Source organism: Melanerpes formicivorus, unplaced genomic scaffold (genome assembly GCF_026170545.1).
Source record: "Melanerpes formicivorus ecotype bairdi unplaced genomic scaffold, bMelFor1.0.p_v2 SCAF_27, whole genome shotgun sequence".
Taxonomy (NCBI): Eukaryota; Metazoa; Chordata; class Aves; order Piciformes; family Picidae; genus Melanerpes; species Melanerpes formicivorus.
This window is the reverse complement of record NW_027142379.1, coordinates 9,023,591-9,045,222: the sequence shown is the minus strand read 5'-3', so window position 1 is coordinate 9,045,222 and position 21,632 is coordinate 9,023,591. Positions and strand designations below refer to the sequence as shown.

Genomic DNA, 21,632 nt, shown 5'->3' with positions numbered 1-21,632 from the left:
AGATTGGTTGGTGATGAGCACTGTGGTTTCATCAAGAGATAAACAACCTTTTTTATTTACTGATGTGATACTCTGAAGTTTGTAACCCCTAAGGATGCTTAACTCTCTTTTTTTTCAGCATGAAATAATGTGGTTTTATAAGATGTGCATGCATTAAAGATTTTGTCTTTCAAACCTCCCTGGAAGAAGTTTTAACAGGAGCTGTGCAGTCATTTGTAGTGTTCTAGTAAGGGTCACAGAGGCTGCTTTGCTGCTTTTTATTAATAAATTGTTTCCTCCTCAAGGTTTTCCAATGAGTCCTTTCCCCTGTTGTTAATATGTCTTCACACAAGCCTTGTCCAGATATTTTGCATCTGTGACCCAAGAGCAGCCAAATAGTTCTTCAAACCTAATAAAAAACCCTTATAAACTGCTAGTAATGATCCAGAAAGTTATTTGACCTATGTAAAATAAGCTTGCATTTGTAGGTATAACTTATGCTGCACTAAATCAACACAGCAAGAGAATTAGGAGTCTAGCAGAAGCTGGAGCATGCATATCTCAGATTTGCCACTGAAGCTCTTTCAAGTCCCTTGGAAGCAAATAGCTTCACTTGAAAGGAAATTCTACTTACAGCCAAATTTGGCCCTTGACATTTGTGGTCTCAACCCATGAACAAATGCCAAGGATAAATTGCTGAGCATTCCTTGAATCTCCTCTCCAGAGTACAAACCTCATTCAAAATTTCTTCCTGCATCAGGAGTGACTGTCTTATTCCAGCTCTATTAGCCTTGTGCATATCTCTGCTGCTGTTCTGTTTTCTTTCTTGTAACATTACAGAATGAGGACACAGTTCAGACTGTCTGCCAGATGTGTGGTTTTTCTTCTACTTTTTAATACACAACTTCTATAGTGTGCTTTTTTATCACTTATTTTTGGTGAATTGCTCTGTGAAAGCATTGTGTTGATAAGATATAATAGCATGGAAAAAAAATACCCTGAGTAACCTTAGCATGACTTTTGAAGCTGTCTGAACCAAGAACATTTCCATGGGCTCTGTTAATATGCCATCTACTTCTAAAACCTTACTTCAAGTAACTACCTAGCACTGATGTTCAAAGAAATGTGACAGTAAAATGTAGCTCAAATACAGACATATGCAGTACTTACCTCACTGAGGATGGAAAAACCTTTCTCTTTTCCATCAGCCACTGGAGAGACAAATACAAGTGTATGAATGTGAGTGTAACTTGAGTTTTAGTCAGCTGTATTTAGACAATTGCCCCCCTGAAACATGATCAGTTTAAAACCCATTAATTTATAAACAAAAGGATAAAATATGTGTGACTTATGATCACTATATACTTTTCTCTCATCTTGATTTCACTGTTCATAACTAATTTTGGAGAAGGTGGCCTCTGGGAAGTAAAATTTGCTTGGCTTTGCTTTGTTATTAGGTTATTTAAAGTTGAAGTCCATTGGAATGGAGTAACATTACCTGATTTTTGTGATGGGTACCTCTACCTAACATTGCTACAATTCAGCAGTGCTGAAAGCTATCAAATTTTAGCTGTCCTATCAGAGAAGGATTTTTGGTGTCTTCTGCAAAATCCACCCAGAAAAAGCATTCTGTACCAGTCAGCAATGCATCATTGGGACTGGCTGATCAATTTTTCCCGGTGCTCCATTTGTGCACCGCATGCCCTGGTCTTAAAGTCCCTGTTGAGTAAGTGATATGACTTATTAGAGCTACCCATCTTAAAATGAAGGACAATACAAAACCAAAGCAAAAACTAATCTTTTTCTCAAGACTATAATTATTTCAACACACTCAATCTGTCAGCACAAAAAGCATTTGAAATTTTATCACAGTATCACTAAGGTTGGAAGAGACCTCAAAGATCATTGAGTCCAACCTGTCACCCAAGACCTCATGACTAAACCATGGCACCAAGCACCTTATCCAGTCTCTTCCTAAACACCTCCAGTGATGGTGACTCCACCACCTCCCTGGGCAGCACATTCCAATGGCCAATCTCTCTTTTTGGGAAGAACTTTCTCTTCACCTCCAGCCTAAACTTCCCCTGGCGCAGCTTGAGACTGTGTCCCCTTGTTCTGGTGCTGGTTGCCTGGGAGAAGAGACCAACCCCTTCCTGGCTACAACCAGCCTTCAGGTAGTTGTAGAGAGCAATAAGGTCTCCCCTGAGCCTCCTCTTCTCCAAGCTAAACAATCCCAGCTCCCTCAGCCTCTCCTCATAGGGCTTGTGCTCAAGGCCTCTCCCCAGCCTTGTTGCCCTTCTCTTGACACGCTCAAGTGTTTCGATGTCCTTCCTAAACTGAGGGGCCCAGATCTGGAGACAGTACTCAGGGTGTGGCCTAACCAAAGCAGAGTACAGGGGCACAATGACTTCCCTGCTCCTGCTGGCCACACTATTCTTGATGCATGCCAGGATGCCATTGGCCTTCTTGGCCACCTGGGCATACTGCTGGCTCATGTTTAGGCAGCTTTTTATGCTGTTAACTAGAGATTTATGCATTTAACCATGTCTTATCTGCGCTTTTAATGACACAATTGGGTGTAATTTTATCAGTTCATGTCAGTAGGGATGCAGAGTATAAATTATTTTGAAGAAGCTTTGTACAGTTTTATTATGTTCCTTGTGTTTATTTTGAATGAGGCACTCTGATCAATAATCAGGAGAAAAAAGAAAACAGAAACTTGTGCAACTGTTTAAATGCTTGAGTAGTCATGCAATTTAATAATGTGATTCCAAGCTGAAATGAAGTTGTAAATATAAAGTATGAGAGTAGAATTTTTGCTTACAGCATCAAGCTGAAACAACAGTGTCAGAAGCTGATTCCTATGTTTCACAGAATCACCAAGGTTGGAAGAGACCTCAAAGATCACCAAGTCCAACCTGTCACCACAGACCTCATCACTAAACCATGGCACCAAGTGCCACGTCCAGTCCCCTCTTGAACACCTCCAGGGATGGGGGACTCCACCACCTCCCTGGGCAGCCCATTCCAATGGCTAATGACTCTCTCTGTGAAGAACTTTCTCCTCACCTCCAGCCTAAACTTCCTCTGGTGCAGCTTGAGACTGTGTCCTTTTGTTCTGGTGCTGGTTGTCGGGGAGAAGAGACCAACCCCCTCCTGGCTACAACCTCCCTTCAGGTAGTTGTAGACAGCAAGAAGGTCACCCCTGAGCCTCCTCTTCTCCAGGCTAAACAATCCCAGCTCCCTCAGCCTCTCCTCACAGGGCTGTGCTCAAGGCCTCTCCCCAGCCTCGTTGCCCTTCTCTGGACACGTTCAAGTGTCTCAATGTCCTTCTTAAACTGAGGGGCCCAGAACTGGACACAGGACTCAAGGTGTGGCTGAACCAGTGCTGAGTACAGGGGCACAATGACTTCCCTGCTCCTGCTTCCTGATGAAACAGTAACAGTTTTAAAAAACCCTACCACACCAAATCCCACCTAAACCAATTGCACACACCACTGCTGGTTACAAAAATATTGTGTAGGATTAAAATGTAAATTCCATGGACCCCTTTCTGAATAGTGCTGAATTGGAGGCTCTCTGCAATCGTGTGATGTGGATCACAGAATTAACTGCAAATGATTACAGTGTTTGAAGATCTTGTGTCTTCCAGAGATAAACCAGGTAATAAAATATCCAAGGAAGTGAAAGAGTCTTAAGAAAGGTGGGAAGAAATGGTTTTAATTTAGTTAATGTATTATTTGCACTTCTGGATGATAAAAAGGGGATAGTGGTGGATAGAAATGCAAAAGGAACTTAAAAACTCTAGCTCTGAGAAACAGTATAAAATATTATCTCTGTAAATCCCAGTCTACTCTCCACCTATACATAAAAGGAGCAGATTATAATATTTCTCATGTGTTCAGTTGCTTGGGTTTGTAGGGTGCTGTGGTTTTCTTTGGGGTTTTGATTGTGTTTTAATCAGATGATGAATGCATGCAAAATTTAGGCCCATGCTGTATTTTCATTTTTAGTTAGCTGTCAGGTCAGGCTTAGTAGAACCTAAAATAGTTTTTGGGGATTCTGTAAGAAGAGAAAACCAGCAGCTGCTTCCCAGGAGTTCTAATTTAGAACTATTAGAAAAGAAAGAAAAATATCCTTTTATTCATTATTTTGTGGTAGCTTCCCCAGAAGGAATTTAATCTTCCTTTGTAATTATTTGTCTGGTTTAGAAATAATATAGTACAAAGGCTATGAGCCCTTAATTTCTGGAGAGACTGTTAGAATGTTTTGGTGGGTGACTACCTGAATGTTGCAGGACCATAAGTTGTAGTAAAGAGAAATGGGAATAAATGATGAAATGGTTATCTATGAACATGTATGCTTGAAAGAGAAATATGTTAGGAAAAGTAATGCCTATCTTCCTTTCCTCAGAAGGAAGCTTCTAAGATTCCTTTACTTATGAGTGATTGAGCCACAACCCAAAGCTTATGGTGTATATTTATTCCAGAGCTTCTGCTTGATAAATATTCAGAAGTTTGTTGCCTTTATAATCTTATAGAAGTTTTGCAAATGTAATCTGCAGAAATGTCTCAACTTGTTTTGAATCCTGCTAAGCACTTTGCTGCTGATGTTTTCAGAAAGTGGTTTTCAGAAGTTAATTGCGCTTGGTGGAAGCAAAAATCACTCCCGTTTTTTCGGGGGTTGAGTTTATCATGTTTGCTTCACTGGGAATTGGATCATTGGGATTTTGAAGCTGAATTAATCAGAAGTTGCTACTTTGTCTTTATACAGCGTTTGTGGTTTATGTTCTTTTCACAGAATCACAGAATGGTAGGGGTTGGAAGGGGCATCAAAAGATATCCCTTGCCAAGCAGAATCACCTAGAGTAGGTCACACAGGAATGCATCCAGGTGGGTTTTGAATGTCTCCAGAGAAGGAGACTCCACAGCCTCTCTGGGCAGCCTGCTCCAAGGCTCTGTCATCCTCACAGTGAAAAAGTTTTTTCTTATGCTCGCATGGAACCTCCCATGCTGCAGCTTGGACCTGTTGGCCCTTGTTTAATCATTGGACATCACTGAGAAGAGTTTTTACTGTATGTCCTCTTAATGATCTCCTCTTTGTGTAATTACACTGGTCATTTTCAACTTCATCATTGGTAATCTCCTTTAGACTTCTAAGCTGTTCCTATATCCTAATATCCAGTGATGAGAAAGAGCCTTTGTTAGTATGGTCTTCAGAGCACATAACACAAAGCAAGGAATGACTAAATAGAAATAATCTACAACTTTATGCCTTGTTCAGGTATTTTTACCAATTTAGTATCATCATGCAACTAACTGTGTCCAGTTCTGGGCCCCTCAGTTTAGGAAGGATGTTGACTTGCTGGAGCATGTCCAGAGAAGGGCAACAAAGTTGGTGAGGGGCTTGGAACACAAGCCCTATGAGGAGAGGCTGAGGGAGCTGGGGTTGCTTAGCCTGGAGAAGAGGAGGCTCGGGGGTGACCTTATTGCTCTCTACAACTACCTGAAGGGGGGTTGTAGACAGGCAGAGGTTGGTCTCTTCTCCCAGGCAGCCAGTACCAGAACAAGAGGACACAGTCTCAGGCTGCGCCAGGGGAGATTCAGGCTGGAGGTCAGGAGGAAGTTTTACACAGAGAGAGTGATTGGCCATTGGAATTTGCTGCCCAGGGAGGTGGTGGAGTCACCATCGCTGGAGGTGTTCAGGAGGAGACTTGACAGGGTGCTTGGTTGCATAGTTTAGTTGGTTGGGTGGTGTTGGATGATAGATTGGACTTGATGATCTTGAAGGTCTTTTCTGGTCTATTCTATTCTATTATATTCTAATGTGGTCTTAAATAAATAAATGAAAGCATGATAAAACAAAAGGCAGAATATTAATCTGAGCTCAAGTCCCCTCAGGAGCAAAGTGCCCATAAATTGTGGCTATCAGTAAGTCTTTCAGACTTAAAGAAGTTGGTTTTAAGTTAGGAGCCTGAAGTGTAGGTTGTTGGCATTTCTAAGAGGGCTGTGGGATCCTGAGGAGTTAATGTGGTGGGATTTGAGCTTTCCCCTCCTGTTGATGTCAATGGAGTTGACTCAGTCAGCCAGTTAAACTAGTTTGGGGTTTGGATTGGATATTTCAGTTTGAGATATGGGGTTTCTGTTCCCGCTGTTGTTTGACTTGAGCATGGGACCAACAGCTCCAGGAGTGAGCTTTAGATAGAGGTGGAAGAGCAGGACCCCAGCAGTGGGTTTTCCATGGGATAGAGGGTTCTGAATGCAGCATGCTGGTATGCCCACTTCTCCCTCTCTAGTATTGCTTCAGTCTCTGCAGAATACTATATTCCTGTTTAGGAGGAGCAGTAAAATTCTGGAGCTCAGCCAGGTCCAAACATTGTTCCTAAACCCATTAAATAAGACAACATGAAGTTTAAGGGCCGAAATATCTCCACTGTATATAAATAAAATTGTAGACCCTGCCAAACCTTATGAGCTTGCCTATGGAGGAAGCCCCGAGACTTTAATTTAATTTGATGTCTCATTTTAAGCTGCTAAAAACTTGGAAGAAAAATGGTGGCTGAAAATAATGGGTTTATCCTTACTGCTGCTGATTCTTATGCTACAGCACTGCCAGTTTGTGTCAAGGGAGGAAAGTTGAACTCTCTAATGTATTTCAGTTCTTCAGGTTGAATGAAATGGGAAAAAATAATCCTATGTTGTGGGTGAACTCTGTTTTTGTTCCCATGTTGCTACTTTCAAGGACATGTATGAATAAAATGCCTTAATGCTGCTCCCAATTCATTCTGTTTGTGGTTGTCATATGAACCAAAAGCAGAACTATGCCTATATAGCTTTTTCTAACACTGTTCACTCTTATGCAAAGCTAATAATGACTGGGAGACTGTGTATCAGTGTGGGGCTTTCCTATTCAGGAAATACATTTAAGACTTCTTGAACAGTGATCAGAACTTTTGCAGCAAATGCAGCTTTGTATTCCTGTGTCTCGTTGGTCTTTTTCTCTCCTTTTCTCCTTGTGTTCCCTTTTTTCTTCAGTAATTTTTCCTCTATGCAAGATTTGTTCTCTGGATGTCTTTCCTGAAACGTTCAAGAATTGCAGTGGAAGTCTGCTTGGTACTGTCAGGGAAATAAGGACAGCTAGTTGGTGGTGTTCCACAAGTTCTCTCTTGAACAATTCCAAGTGTTTGAAGAATTCAGATCTTTAATTTTCAGTTTCTTTAAAAGCAAGTTCTCCCAGGTGCCTCCAGGATAGGTATAGGATGAACTTACTTTGCAAGCAGGGAAAACAGAAAGCTCGGTGTGCCGTAACTGCACTTGTTTGTGTAGGAAATTAAAGTGATCTCTATTTCGCTCAGGTCAGGTCTCAAGAGTGTACAGGAAAAGTGATAAATTACTAAAGGATTTCCTTTTGGATGTGCAGTGACATGTTTGGTTACCATAACACTGCTGTTTTGACCTGTTGGACACAGCTGTAAGGCTGAAGATTAAGTTTTAGGGACTGGTGGGGTGGTTTTGGTTTGGTTTTGACACTTGAGAAGTGGTGAGGGCTGGCGTGTTGGTTAAACTGCCTTTTGTAGATATGCTGCTAAAACCATGTTTGGGATGTGTATGAGAGCAGAGTGCACCCAACCTGCTGTACTCAACCTGTTGGAAAAGAATCAAAATTGGTATGATTTACAACGGTATTGAATGTTTCTTTAGAGAAAGTCACTTGTTGTGGACATAGCTCTCTGGAGCCTGATTGCTTCCAGGGAAGAAAGGCTATTTCAATTTGCATGCCATTGCATTTGTACCAGATGAGTTTCAAACACAAGATCCTGTATTATTCACTGATCAGACATTCTTTAGTGTGTGGCTGAGTAACAGCTGAAATAGCAGATTTTACAAGCGCCCCGAAAACGTTCTATTTCCTTGTGCAAGTGCTTTTGGTGGGTTTTTTAACAAACTACTTCGGGATTAATTGAATTAATTTGGTTTGATGTGAGTGGATTAATGAGTTAATCAGTGCCTTCTCTTTTTTTTTTGTCTTTTTGATACAGGAATCAAGAACTTAAAGACTTGGGAGAACTTGCTCCTCACTGGGACAACATGCGCAAAAGCGTCATTGCTCACTGTGATCAGATGTTGAGCATGTACCAGGATACCCTTGCAGAGCTTGGGAAGCATACAGGTATGCAAGCAGCCTCTCCTCTTCTGGAGCAGTTAGGAATTAACTGTATTGATTGTTATTAAGTAGTGGCATAGGCAGGAAAGAAGCACATTAAAATGAAATCTTTGTCATCGTATTTCTGAAGCAGTCACTGGTACCTTGTTTCCTCTTCTGTTTCATGTCCCCTCAGGTACACTGCCCTGCTAATATTGAATACCATCTGCCAATTGAAAACAGCCTTAGAGCTGGTTTTGTCATTTTTTTTTCCTTGAATCCTAACTTAAACTTCGTTTAACAGTCTACAGGATAATGGTGACATAGAGCTCTGCTTTGCGTGCGCTTTGCACAGAAGCTGTCATTGCCCACGTTGTGCCAGAAAAGCACAGCTCTAAAACTGGATGGGAGGTCTGTACTCAGTCCAAAAATGGCAGTGTGTGCTGCCTTGCTTAAAAAAAACATCATAGTGTTTGATAAGAAAGGCAAGCCAGGCATATATTTGACTTAATTGACAAAACTTGTGGAGGCTAGTAATTGCAATACACTCAAGGTAACAAATGCTAAGCTTAGGAGATGTGAGTACAACTTCAGTGCAGACTTTTCAGGTCAACATATTTCAACACAGTCTTTACTAGCTCCTTCTCAGATTCATGACAAAAAAAACAAACAACAAAAAAAAAATTGCTTTTGCTTTACAGTTTGGCTTCTGTAGGCTTCTTACTTGATCTTAGCACATTGCCCAAGTTTGGGTTGAAGCAGTTCTCACTGCTATGAAACAGCCTGGAAACTGCAGCATGCTGGCGTACCTGTGCATCTGTGCTGGAGATCCAGAGCTTGTCACAAACAATTCTGAAGGACCAACTCCACACAGGTCATCTAGGTGCACACATCTCCAGTCTCCTTATCTATCACCGCTAGTGAAGACCTTGTTCACTTACAAGCAGAAGGGAAGATAACATTTCCAAATCAAATCTGTCTAAAATATTCCCACATGCCTCCTATACAATCACATCTTGGGTTTTCTGAGAGATGCCTACTTCATGCTCAACTGAGCTATTTGTGGAATCTAATCTAACAGCAGAAGGCTGTTGTTAGTGGACCACTTAATTTCTTTTCAAAGCTGAGAGATTGCAGTGAAAGTACCAGGAGACTGCATTAGTGTTAGACAGCAATTTTGGTACGGCAGCATATTTACTGAAAATGGAGGTTTAAAGAAGTTAAGGTGATTTCAGGTTCGAGTTGTTTGGGCAAATATTTTTATCCTCAAAAATGGGAGAGGATTTTAGAGGAAGCCATGTGGTTTTGTTCCAAGCCATCATAGTAAATAGAACTCTAAAAGGGTTAGGTAACATCCAAACAAATAATTTCAGGTTAATCTAAAAACAAGGAATTGGTCTTTTGGGAAGAAGTAGGACTCGAAGCTGTTCTGTTTAGTTTGACCTGAAGTGATTTTTTTACCCTCAGTCTGTTGGTTGGTTGGTTTTCTTTTTTTCCAGTCATCAAACTGAAAATTTTATTATTCATCCAGCCCCAGAAGGAGAAAAATAAAATTGAGGTTAAGGGAATTGATTATTGCTCTGGAGAATGGGACAAAAATGCCTGCCCCTGTCACAAAGTTGCTATGTGACATTAGGCAAGATAGACTTCAGAAGTGGTTATGTGTTGTTCTTTTTTGGAAGGCTGGTAATGGACACAAGCTGTTTTGCAGAAGTACTCAGTACTTATGGATGTAATTCAGCCCAGCAGGAGCTGTGCTTCCAAAATGGAATGCAATGTGGCATTATAATGTGTTGGCACATTATAATGTGTGCTCTGCAGAAGAACTTCTCTATCTCATATTGATGCATTATTTCTTAAATGCTTTGACCTTAAGTTGTTCTCTACCATCACAATGGATAAAAGCATAACCTTTTTACTCAGTTAAAATTATTCTATAAATGTTTGTCAAGGCCTTAGAAACTGTAGCTGTACACCATGACAGAGTTAAGGAAATCTAGGCTGCCCAGAGAGGTTGTGGAGTCTCTTTCTCAGGAGACTTTCAAAACCTGCCTGGATGTGTTCCTATGTGATCTGCCATTGGTGATACTGCTTTGGCAGGGAGGTTGGACTTGATCTCTGAAGGTCCCTTCCAACCCCTAACACTCTGTGATTCTGTCTTGTCCAATATATTTGAATCTAGATCCTGAAGTAAAAGCTGAAAACAAGATATTAAATCTCTTCTTCTAAAGTGAGCAGCAAAGACCCTAAATATGCAGTGAGCTGGGTAAAGCTATCACATAATATGTCAGTGAAGTCTGTTTCACAGTTCCTCTTCAGGTGGATGTCAGAGGCAGGTTACATCTTATATTTTGGTATTTCCTGATTCTGAAGAGTTTGATTTGCAACAATAATAACTATTTTAAGAGAGGGAATGTAGTTCTTGGTTCATAAATACAGCTTACCAAGGTTATTTAAAAACAAACTATACTGAAAACATAGTTTTACTATATAGATGATACTGCAAAGAGATTGAGATATTAATTTCATTGCATGGATCTTTTACAACTCGATAAAGGCAGTAACTGATAGTGGGTGGTTATTATCCCATTCATTTCTGTCAGTGGACTGGAAGGTGTTCTGACTTCACAAGTCTTCCCTGAAAAGAGCAATACCTGTCATGCTGAATGTGTTCCACCCCAGCTCAGGACAGAAATCACTCCAGGAAGAGCAGGCTCTTCTCCCTCCTGTTCTACAAGCCCTATGAGGAGAGGCTGAGGGGAGCTGGGGTTGCTTAGCCTGGAGAAGAGGAGGCTCAGGGGAGACCTTATTGCTCTCTACAACTACCTGAAGGGTGGTTGTAGCCAGGAGGGAGTTAGTCTTTTCTCCCAGGCAAGCAGCGCCAGAACAAGAGGACACAGTCTCAAGCTGCACCAGGGGAAGTTTAGGCTGGAGGTTAGGAAGAAATTCTACACAGAGAGAGTGATTGCCCATTGCAATGGGCTGCCCAGGGAGGTGGTGGAGTCACCATCATTGGAGGTGTTTAGGAGGAGACTTGATAGGGTGATTGGATGCATGGTTTAGTTTTTTAGGTGGGTTGGATAATAAGTTGGACACAATCTTGAAGGTCTCTTCCAACCTGGTCTGGTCTGGTCTATTCCTATTCTATTCCTATTCCATTCTATGCTTGTCCCTTTTATAGCTGCTCTCAATTTGTTCTCCCCTTAGTCTGCCAATGTTTCCTTGTCTCAGATCCAGTTATCATCCCTTAAGCTTTGTCTCAGCTGAATTCTTGTAAACAATCTGCTCCCTGTCTGTGTTATTTGCTGATGATTTACGATCTCCTCACCTGCACTCTTCCCATTTCTTTTCTCGCACAGTTCAAGTTCCCTTCGCTGCTTCCATAATTTTGTCTTTGTGTGCTTTCCAGATGCAGGTTTCCCACTGCTATTCCTCCTCATCAATGACTCCTGGTTTGAAGCCTGTCAAATGCTTCTCTCATCTTTATGAAATTACTATTTTAAGTTACTAAGCTTAGGTAGCAGCCTAAGTAGGCTTGGCTGGTCTGGGGCACCATCATGCTTCTGGCCTTGTGCTTAGTCCTGTTGGAATTTATGTCGACTTCAACACATAGCCCTTAGGAAATCTTGATGGAGAAAGTCAAAGAGAAGAATTTCAATGTTTTTTTTTGTCTTTTGCAAGAAAATATTGAAACTGTCCAAAGACTTTTTTTAATCCTGTCTGAAGGCTTAACAGTTGGCAAAGTGATAAGGTACTGAAAATGGTCTAAGTAAAGGTTAGACTGCTGGAGTGAGAAGCTAGGACCAACTCTTCCTCGTGTTCTCCATCTTTTTATTTTAATATATATGTTGTATTGAGCATCTCCAGGTAAATGACACTTTCATAATGTCTGTATTTAATGATGGTCATTTCTACCACCACAGAGTTACTTGTAAGATCATGCTTTTGAAGTATGCAACCAGGTATTTTTTTTCCCCAGAGCATTGTGCTGCTTGTGATTCTGGCTTTTAAGAAAGAAAACTAATTTCTAGCTTTTCTTAAACTAGTTTCTGTTTCTTTGTTTGAAGTTTCTAGGGAGAATGCATAGCCTGGTCACTGTAATACTTGTGTCTGAAGAAAAAGATGTTATGTGGTGAAAATGCAGTACCGTGCTAGCTCTGTACCCCTGTGTTTTTAGCACAGAATAAACATAATGCACATTAGCTGTGGCATTGTTTCCAGACTGATTTCAGACAGCAGGAAAAAAGTGTCTATCACCTAGAATAAAAAATTAGGTTGTTCTGTGACTTAAAAGCTGTTTTGTTGCTTCCAGTGTGGATACACGCTGGGACTTGGTTAGTGAACCATTCTTCTCCTAATACACAATTACACATTAAAAGTAAATTAAAGACAACTCCTAATGTAGAAGTATTGTCCTTGTGTTAAAAAGAAGACAAAACATCTGCTGGGTGCTGAAGATAATGGTTCTTTAAACTTCTGTGTTTTCAGGTTCTTCCTTCAAATCAAGCTGTAGCAAAGGAGAAAAAACATTGGAGTTCATCCCAATAAATCTTCATCTGCAAAGAATGCATGTGCATAGTCCTCGATTGAAAGGTACAGTAGCTGGAGGTTAGGAAGAAATTCTACACAGAGAGAGTGATTGCTCACTGGAATGGGCTGCCCAGGGAGGTGGTGGAGTCACCATCACTGGAGGTGTTTAGGAAGAGACTTGATGGGGTGATTGGTTGCATGGTTTAGTTGATTAGATGGTGTTGGATGGTGGGTTGGACTCCATGTTGGAAGAGACCTTTAAGATCATTGTTTGTTCTGTTCTATTCTATTCTGTTCTATTCTATTCTGTTCTATTCTATTCTATTTTCTGAGCCATTGATTTTAACATAATTCCTGAAAATGAAATTAGTAGACTAAAAAATCTTGCATATTTGCTGATTTGAGAAAATGAAGGTCGTGTCTCAGTTTCAGCCTGCAGGACCCCAAGTAAACACCTGATAGACAAGCTGGTTGGATAATAGGTTGGACATGAGGATCTCAAAGGTCTCATCTAATCTGGTCTGGTCTATTCTATATTCTGCAGAGAAATTCCCCAAGTATGCTTTAAAATATAATTCAACTTGCAACTCAGAGATAGGGTTCCCATTAGAATGGAAACATCTTAAACTGTATACCCAGTTCCAAGGATGAGCATGACATTTGCATGCTTTCCAATGAAACTTCAAAACCACAGCAGAACTGAAAGGTGTGTTGTTTAGAGTGTGGAATCTCAGTCATTCTGAATGGTTCTCTCAATGGTTGGCTACCGGCAACAGTCTTGTTCAACTTTGAGGGTGGGTGAAGATGCTACAGGTAAAAAGCAGGGAAAGTAATAGCATAAGCTGATTTTGTTTTTTAGTAAAAATATGTGTGATTTGAGAGAACACTGAGGAGAAAAGAATACACAAGAAATAGTGGCTTTCATGTTCTCTGCGTTTTGGCAGTCAGTGAAGTTTGTACAGCATGAGCTTGTATGTGAGAGTCATCTGGTATGGCCTGGCAGGGAAGGTTTCTTCTCTGTCTCCATTGTTGCATGGGGTTTTGGTTTATTTGATAGTTGTAGTTTCAATTGTAATTTTAATGTAATGGGTTCTAGAAACTTTCTGTGTGGTTATTTCCTGCTTTTGTTTTGTGTATGTACCTGGACCCTGCCTGTCTTCCTGAAGGGCTTTATCCCATTCTCTCAGGCCTGTTCCTCTGCTTCTAGAACACAAGGTTTTGGGTTGGTATGCTGTTTGGAATGTTTCTAAAGCAACTGAGTTTGTGTAGTCTGTAGAGGACCACACTTGGATAAATCACAAAATCCAAGAAGTGTCTAGCTTGCCCATCCTCCACGTTCAGCTGCAAATTCTGAAACCTGCACCCAGAGCCACTGCCACTGCGATGGATCAGAAGTCTTGCATCTGTGCTGAAATGTAGGAATCAGGTCCAAATTTAAAGCTATGCAAGGAATTTCTGTGCTTCATCTTCTGAAGCCATGAGCTTTGGATACTGACTGCAGATCCAGGAAAACTAGGGTGTGAAATTTCTTTTAAGTTCTTTCTTTACAATAGATTCCAGGGGTGCTGTGCTCATCTTGATTCTATGTCACCAAATAAGGAACTGCAGAATCTATGTTCACTGAAACACTGGTAACCTATGCTTGGCAGCAAATATTGCTGTTGTAGCAGTGCAGAACTATTACTGTCACACAGAGTGTTCAGTAAGGTTCAGATCCTTCTAAGGCTTCAGCTTAAATTTCTTTGTGGACATAATGTCAGTGTAGTGTAAAACCCCATCTCACCTCTCTGGTCTGAAGGTATTTGTTTGGTTTTTTCCCCCCTTGCTCTGCCACCTCAGATAGCACAACACATTTCCTCCCAGAGATTGCTGGGATAAACCCACCATTGTAGGTGATGCAAGTAGCATGGCTCCATTATTTCTAAACTTAATACATCCAATTTCCAAGGGAGCCTTAATGAGCCCAGTGCTGCTTGTGTCTAAATCAGCTTATTCAGTGCTTCCCTGTGCCGTGTAAGCATTTGCTTAGTGTTAAGTGAAAATATCTCACTGATTAGGTTGAAATGCTGCAAACTTCTAATACTTTCTGGAAAGGAGGATTGGTTTCTGTATTGTCATCTGTGGTTCTTTTTAACAGAGAGCTCCATTGCTGCTGCTTGCATATAATGTTAGCAGCATCCTTTACCAGATAAAAGATTATAATGATACATACATATGAGCAAATCATAGCACAGTGAATAATTTGTTGATAAATTGAGAACTGTTAAATTGCTGTCACTGTAGAAACACGGAAATTAGATTCTGTAAGGGTTTTGCCTTACAAATACACTCTGCATCTAAGCAGATTGTAAAACAGTTAGTACAAACAGTAATTATAGGAATATTACACTACCTGCTGCTGATATGCATCCGCTTCCAAGTTGGAACAGGGAGTCTTCAGATTGTCTGTTAGATACTGTAATGGTTCAATATTTTATTTCTTTTACTAAACACTGGTGCCTCCAAATATTTTAACAAGATGAGGATTTACAGTGACAGAATGTGCCAGCCAAAGTTTTAAGTTAGTTCATCACAGAATGTCAAGGGTTGGAAGGGACCCCCAGAGATCGAGTCCAACCCTTCTGCCAAAGCAGAATGACCTAGGGCAGGTGCACAGAAGCATATCCAGGCAAGTTTTGAAAGTCTCCAGAGCAGGAGACTCCACAACCTCTCTGGGCAGCCTGTTCCAGTGCTCCATCACACTCACTGTAAAGAAGTGTCTCCTTGTGTTGAGGTGCAACCTCCTCAGTTCCAGCTTGTACCTGTTGTTCCTTGTTCTGTCACTGGGTACCACCCAGAGCCTGGCACCTTCATCCTGGCACTTTCATTCTGACACCCACTTCTCAGATTAAAAAATTTATAGACATTGATAAGATCTCCTCTCAGCCTTCTCAAGACTTAAGAGCCCCAGGTCTCTCAGTCTTTCTTCATAGGAGAGATATTCAAGTCCCACAGTCATCCTCATAGGTCTCTGCTGGACTCTTTCTAGCATATCCCTGTCTCTTGAATTGGGGAACCCAAAAATGGACAAAGTATTCCAGGTGTGGTCTCATCAGGACAGATTAAAGGGTCTCCCTAGACTTAGACACAAAAGCATTTTCAGGTTTGCAATGATTACAAGTGGCCAGAAACTTACTGTCATGTCTCTTTGAAGAAAACCCCTCTGGGAAGAAGCCACTGTGTGTTTATTCACTAAATTAACAAGTGCAATGAAATATGCCACTTCATCACCCACAGCTCTTACACTGCTTGAGTTTTGTTTGGGGCTTTAATGAATTTTCTCCTTTTTCTTCCAAAAGGACTTTGCTTGTGGCATATGGCTAATCCATAATTGAAAAGGGTGCAGAAAGAGATAAATGTTAGAATCAGCTTCTAAATTTAGAACTTTGTTCAAATGATAAAACTCTCCTTTTTTTTTTTCTTTAGCTAATGTTCACTCCACTGCCATGAAAATTAGATAACATTGCCCTTGTTACGCTCAGGTTTAGAAAGTGTAAAATGTTAATAAGAAAGCTTGGGTTAAAACCAGGGAAATTCTGCTTTTTGGGAGACTGACACCTTAGTTATGGGGAGCTCTTTTTATTTTTCTGTGTACAAAAAGGGTTCCTCAATATGCTTAGGACTGGGAGAGTCATTAGCCATCGGAATGTGCTGCCCAGGGAGGTGGTGGAGTCACCGTCCCTGGAGGTGTTCAAGTGGGGATTGGACGTGGCACTTGGTGCCATGGTTTAGTCATGAGGTCTGTGGTGACAGGTTGGACTTGGTGATCTTTGAGGTCTCTTCCAACCTTGGTGATTCTGTGCTTATGGTAGCACTGCAGTATAAACATACTAAAAAGTAATTGAGGATTGTCACTGTATTTGCCTTTGGTTGGATGGATGATTTCTGTGTCTGCCACATAGCCACTGCCCTATCTGGTTAGTTCATTGATTACAAGTTTCATTTTATGAGCACTGAAGAGCTGTGGCTTGTGTTGGACATAGACACTTGTAACAGTTTCTAGCAATTGCTGATGGGTGTGGAGCAAGCAGCACTTTGACATGAAGGTGACCTTGCTCATCTTGGGCTTTGTTTGGCATACATCAGAGGGCACCTCCACTATAACAGGAGGCTGACAGAAAACAAACAAACACAAAAAATGAACAAAATAAAAAAAGGGGGGGAAATAATGAAGAGGGGAGGGGAAGGGAAAAACCAGCATGTAAACATTTACAGACATGGTGATTGAGGAAGCTGATGAGCCACAAAACTGTCATTAACCCTTGCACTGCCAGATGTCTCAATTTAGGGAGTGCAGGGTGAGTTTTAGTCCCATTTACCAAGTGTATGCATGTGGATGTGTGCTTTTTTGTTCAGCATGCTGAATTACAGGTTTACTGAACTCTAATTCAGGTTGCTATTGGGTACTGGCATGGAACAAGAAATACCTGCATGTTTGAACCTTCAGTAGGAGCAACTTTGAGAAGAATACCATTTCATTATGGGATAACTGTATCCATATCTACGTGAACAGCACCTCATTTTGTTCTGTTCATCATCCTATAGAAGTTAAAATTATATATGGCCATATCCTTGCTTTTGTCCCTGTTTACACATTAAGTGTGCCTGTTTTAAGTAAACTCAGTGGAGGGAAGACGTGTTTCTTTTCCTTCTGGCCAGCATGAGGTACTGACTGCCTCCGAAGCAGGTTGCTGCTGATTTGAAATTGAGCTGTGCTTGCCATAAAATTGGTCCTGTAAAGCTTAGATTTACGGACCTTCCACCATGTTGCTAAGGTTGTCACCATGTTGCAAAAGCTCTGTGTTTTGTTTAGGAAGGAGAGGGAGAGATGAGCAGAGAGTTTGCATTTCTGCATGATGGAGGAATTGGGTTCTGATGAGTGCTTAACGGGTGTTAGTGTTGCGCTTGTGTAAGTAGGAGGTGAGCGTATCTTTGAGTCAGAATAATTAGTATGATTTGATTGATTTAAAGCTCTTTTTCCTCACACTCTAGTATTTTGCATTTTCTTATTGCAATTTCTGAAGCATGTGAGGAAGGGCTGAGGGTTTTTTTTTAGCATCTGTTGATAAATGGGGGCAGCACACTGACAATGTGATACAGCTCCTGTGACTCTCTGCTGCGTTTTAAGCTTTGTCTCCACTCTAGAGGTGTCAGCAATAGTGTGTTCTTGAGGTGGGTGATGGCTGTGAGTTCCTGGGGCATTCCAGTACCAGCGCACTCATGCTGACATTGTAAGTCCTTCACAAGGAGCTGCTTTGATGTGTAAGTGGAGCGCATCACAAAGTATTCCACCTAAGTCTTGCAGCACTTTCCAAGCTACTGGAAACTGGGAGTGAGTCTGCCCCATGCCTATCACTCAGGCTGTAAATATGTTTTTCTTTGGCATCCTCTCTCTCCCATGTTTCCTTGCATGGGGTAATATGGTGGGTTGAAATTCTCCACCCCAGCTGCCCCCAGCTGGTTTGTTTGTCTCTCAAACAGCTGCTCCTTGACTGTGCTGAGAAGTGGCTGCAGGCTGAATAAGAGCTTCCTTCTGGATAAATCCACCTCACAGTAACTATAAGCAGGTCACTGTTTTTAAAACAGACTTGGAAAAAAACACCACAGCTTACAGTTTCCAGAGTTACCTCTAAGCACATTTGGAAGCCATTTTTCAGATAACCTGATGGGTTCATCTCTTATTTTGCTTTGAAGCCATTGTTGTTTTAAGCAATAGAATTACTTATTGTCAAGTACTGATGGAGCTCTAATAGCCCAAGATGATGTATTATGGATACATCTATATGAAGACCTGAAAGAATGAGCTGTTTAAGCATCCTGAAGCTCACCTTAGGCTAATGTAATTATGTCACTTTTCCTTTTATTGTAGAGTCCCCAATTCATTAGAGTTCAAATCAATTTGAGTGAACAGGCTTTGAGTTTCAGCTCTGGAAGTAAAACATAGTTCATTAACTGTGAATCATTTGTACAGTGTTCTTGCTTCTAGGGATATTTATCATCAGAATGCAAGAAAAATTCTATTTTAGGAGAGGATTAGATTTTAATTTACATGCAAAGCTCCCTTAATGAATAAAACACTTCACAGGGAAAAATAAATTCCTCTGTTTCCTTTAGAAACAGATTTTGAGGATGAGGCATTCTGACCTGTGTTTTTATTCCTTAAGTAAACTTGGGCACATGAGAGGTACTGCTTAGTGTAAATGTGCATTTAAACTTGAAAGGAATAATTATTGAGGTTTGGAGATGTAATTAAATCTTCATCTCTGAACTGACAATCCTTCACAGGCACATCGCAGAGTTCCATCTGCAGTTCTGTAAGCTTGCATCTGTAGAGGAAGTTCACCCTGTATGTCACAAGAAGTTGGGCGCATACAGAGAGTAACAACAGTTTATCTCAGAATTTCCATAGTATTGTTTATCTCCCATCCAGCTGATAACTGACTTACTCTGTGTTCATAAACATACCTAAAAAGTGTGTGTCACAGAAAAGGGCTCTGCCTTTTAGCATTAAGCAGGTAATTATATCTGACAGTAGAAGCTAAACAAAATCAAACTAGACAGGAAGTGCAGATTTTTGGTACTTGAATTGATTAATCATTGGAGCAACTCCTCTGGGAATGCAGTGAAATTGATGTCACTTAAAGGCTTTAAATCAAAATGAGATGTTTGTAGTTTGTTTTGCTTTGTTTCAATACAAAAATAAAAGAGAGATGCCTTCACTCCAGCAGAAGCTTGATGCAGGACTCATTAGCTGTAACTCTGTAGCTTGTATTATTCAGGCAAACTATTCCATCATGATGGTCTCTTTTGACTCTAAAATGCATGGATTTGTCCATCTCAACAGGAGTACAAGTTAAATAATGGAAAGGGTAATAAAGTGAAATACACAAAAGGCCAATTTGCTTGGCAGCTCTGTAAACTGCAGGGCTAGACTATTGTTCTACACAGTGGTGTATAATTTTGATGTTGCAATAAATCAGATACACTTCTGAAGGCATGCAGGTGGCTGTATGGAAAGATTAATTAGCTCTTGATCCTTCTTGAAACACAGTCTTAATAATTCCTTGGAAATAATATAGGCTTGTCCCTGTGTCTTCTGGAGTAGATACCATGGTGTTGCCATAGCTTGAGCGTAGGCATGTACAAATCTTTGTGCTTGTCTCTTCCCCTTCCAGATGCTCTGTATGATGTTATCACTGTGGGAGCCCCAGCAGCACATTTCCAAGGATTTAAGAATGGTGGTCTCCGAAAATTGCTGAGTAAATTTGAGGCAGAAAGACGAAAGTAAGTATTTTTGTAAGTAGTTTGGAAAATATCATGCATTAAAACGTTATGAGTTCACTGAGGAACAAAGCAGTTTACCCTGCTGAACGCATGGAAAATCAGTCTGGTAGTGTCGTAGGGTTGGAAGGGAAAGGCCAGCGCCTTCTCCTCCCCCCCAGAAAGTGAAAGGAAAAAAAAATCACAGCTGAATTAGCAAAGCAGTGGATGCTATATATTTACAAAGCAGGGAAATGCAGGGAAATATATACAGAATTTACAATATTTACAATATATACAGAAATATACAACAAAGTAGCACAGAACTGAGAGTTCCCCCCCTCTGCTGAGGGGGTTCCCCACCTCAGCTCCCCCTTCTCTCCCCCTTTCCCCAGAGAGGGTTAGAAAGAGAGAAAAGAGAAAAAAGAGCAGTGATTAATTGGAAGCAGTTAGGCCGTTACGTGTTAGAAAGTTCTTATCTCTTCCCAAGGCCGAGTCTGGCCGAAAGCCCAGAAGCAGCGAGCTGCAAGCCACCAGAGGAGGGGAAGACAGGCCGACCAGAAAAGTGCAGGAATGCCCAGGACACTCTGCTGCACTCCCAGTTCAGAAGGTGCATCCTCCCAATCTACCAATGAAATTAGTTTAGATCCGTCTTTTAATTTACAAACATCCGACTACAATATTCCCTTTCTTAAGGGGACAGCCTCAAACGGTCACAGGTAAGGACAAGGATGCATTCGTAAACCATTCCTTGACATTCCCTGCCTTGCTGGACTGCAAAATTGAAGCACACTTTGCTTTTAGTGTCAAGGCCTATTTCGAGCACAAACTGGAAAATGGAATTTTATTCCTGTATTTCAGGAAGCTTGAGGAATGCCAGTTCTTGCAATCCTGCTGTTCAGAATGAGATGTCTCTTTGGTAATCCTGGTGCTAAGTGGAAAGTAGCTATAGAGAATTTTTCAATAATGAAACAGCAGCTTAAGGTAGCATCTTCATTGCTGACAGCCCTGGGCATATGTGAACAAAAAGTATTTTTGGCACATCTGTGAAGTGAGTAAGAAACTACTCCTTCTTATTCTTCAGAAAGCCAAAATGAGACTAAGCAAAGATGAAGGCCTTAACTAGAGTTTCAGTTTATTGCTGTCATCAAATGCTTTGTTAACCACTGAAGATGCACAGAAGTTGTATATTTTCCTTACTAAGAATTGGATGCATTTGTGCTTGTTGCTGTGGCTGCTAAGAAGTTTGAAGCAGCCGCAGCTGTCACTGGCAGCACCCATGGCTGTGACTGCACAACGCTTGGGTTACGTGTGCCAGCCCCAAGCAATCGGTGGAAGTACTGTTTGTATGCTCATCTAAATCATCATGATTGACCTGGACAAGCTGGAGAGTTGGGCAGAGAGCGACCTTATGAAATTCAACAAGGGCAAGTGTAGGGTCCTGCACCTAGCAAGGAATAACCCCAGTATCAGTGCAGATTAGAGGCTGACCTGCTAGAAAGGAGCTCTTTGGAAAAAGACCTGGGAGTCCAGGTGGACAACGGGGTGACCATGAGCCCTTGTGGCCAAAAAGGCCAATGGCACACTGGGGTGCTCCAAGAAGAGTGTAACCAGCTGGTCAAGGGAGGTTCTCTTCCCCAGTACTGTGCCTTGGTGAGGCCTCATCTGATGTGCTGTGTCCA

The 21,632-nt window shown here is 41.2% G+C and overlaps 1 protein-coding gene across 4 annotated transcripts in view; it reads left to right on the top strand.

Annotated features, from left to right (window-relative positions):
• INPP4B (inositol polyphosphate-4-phosphatase type II B) overlaps nucleotides 1-21,632 on the top strand; it is a 339,838-nt gene that overhangs the window by 224,317 nt on the left and 93,889 nt on the right. For all 4 annotated transcript variants that reach the window (XM_068154053.1, XM_068154054.1, XM_068154052.1 and 1 more), the window contains 3 exons: nucleotides 8,018-8,148; nucleotides 12,610-12,714; nucleotides 19,866-19,974. In XM_068154053.1, coding sequence (XP_068010154.1) covers nucleotides 8,018-8,148; nucleotides 12,610-12,714; nucleotides 19,866-19,974 — 345 coding nt within the window. The remainder of the gene's footprint in view (nucleotides 1-8,017; nucleotides 8,149-12,609; nucleotides 12,715-19,865; nucleotides 19,975-21,632) is intronic.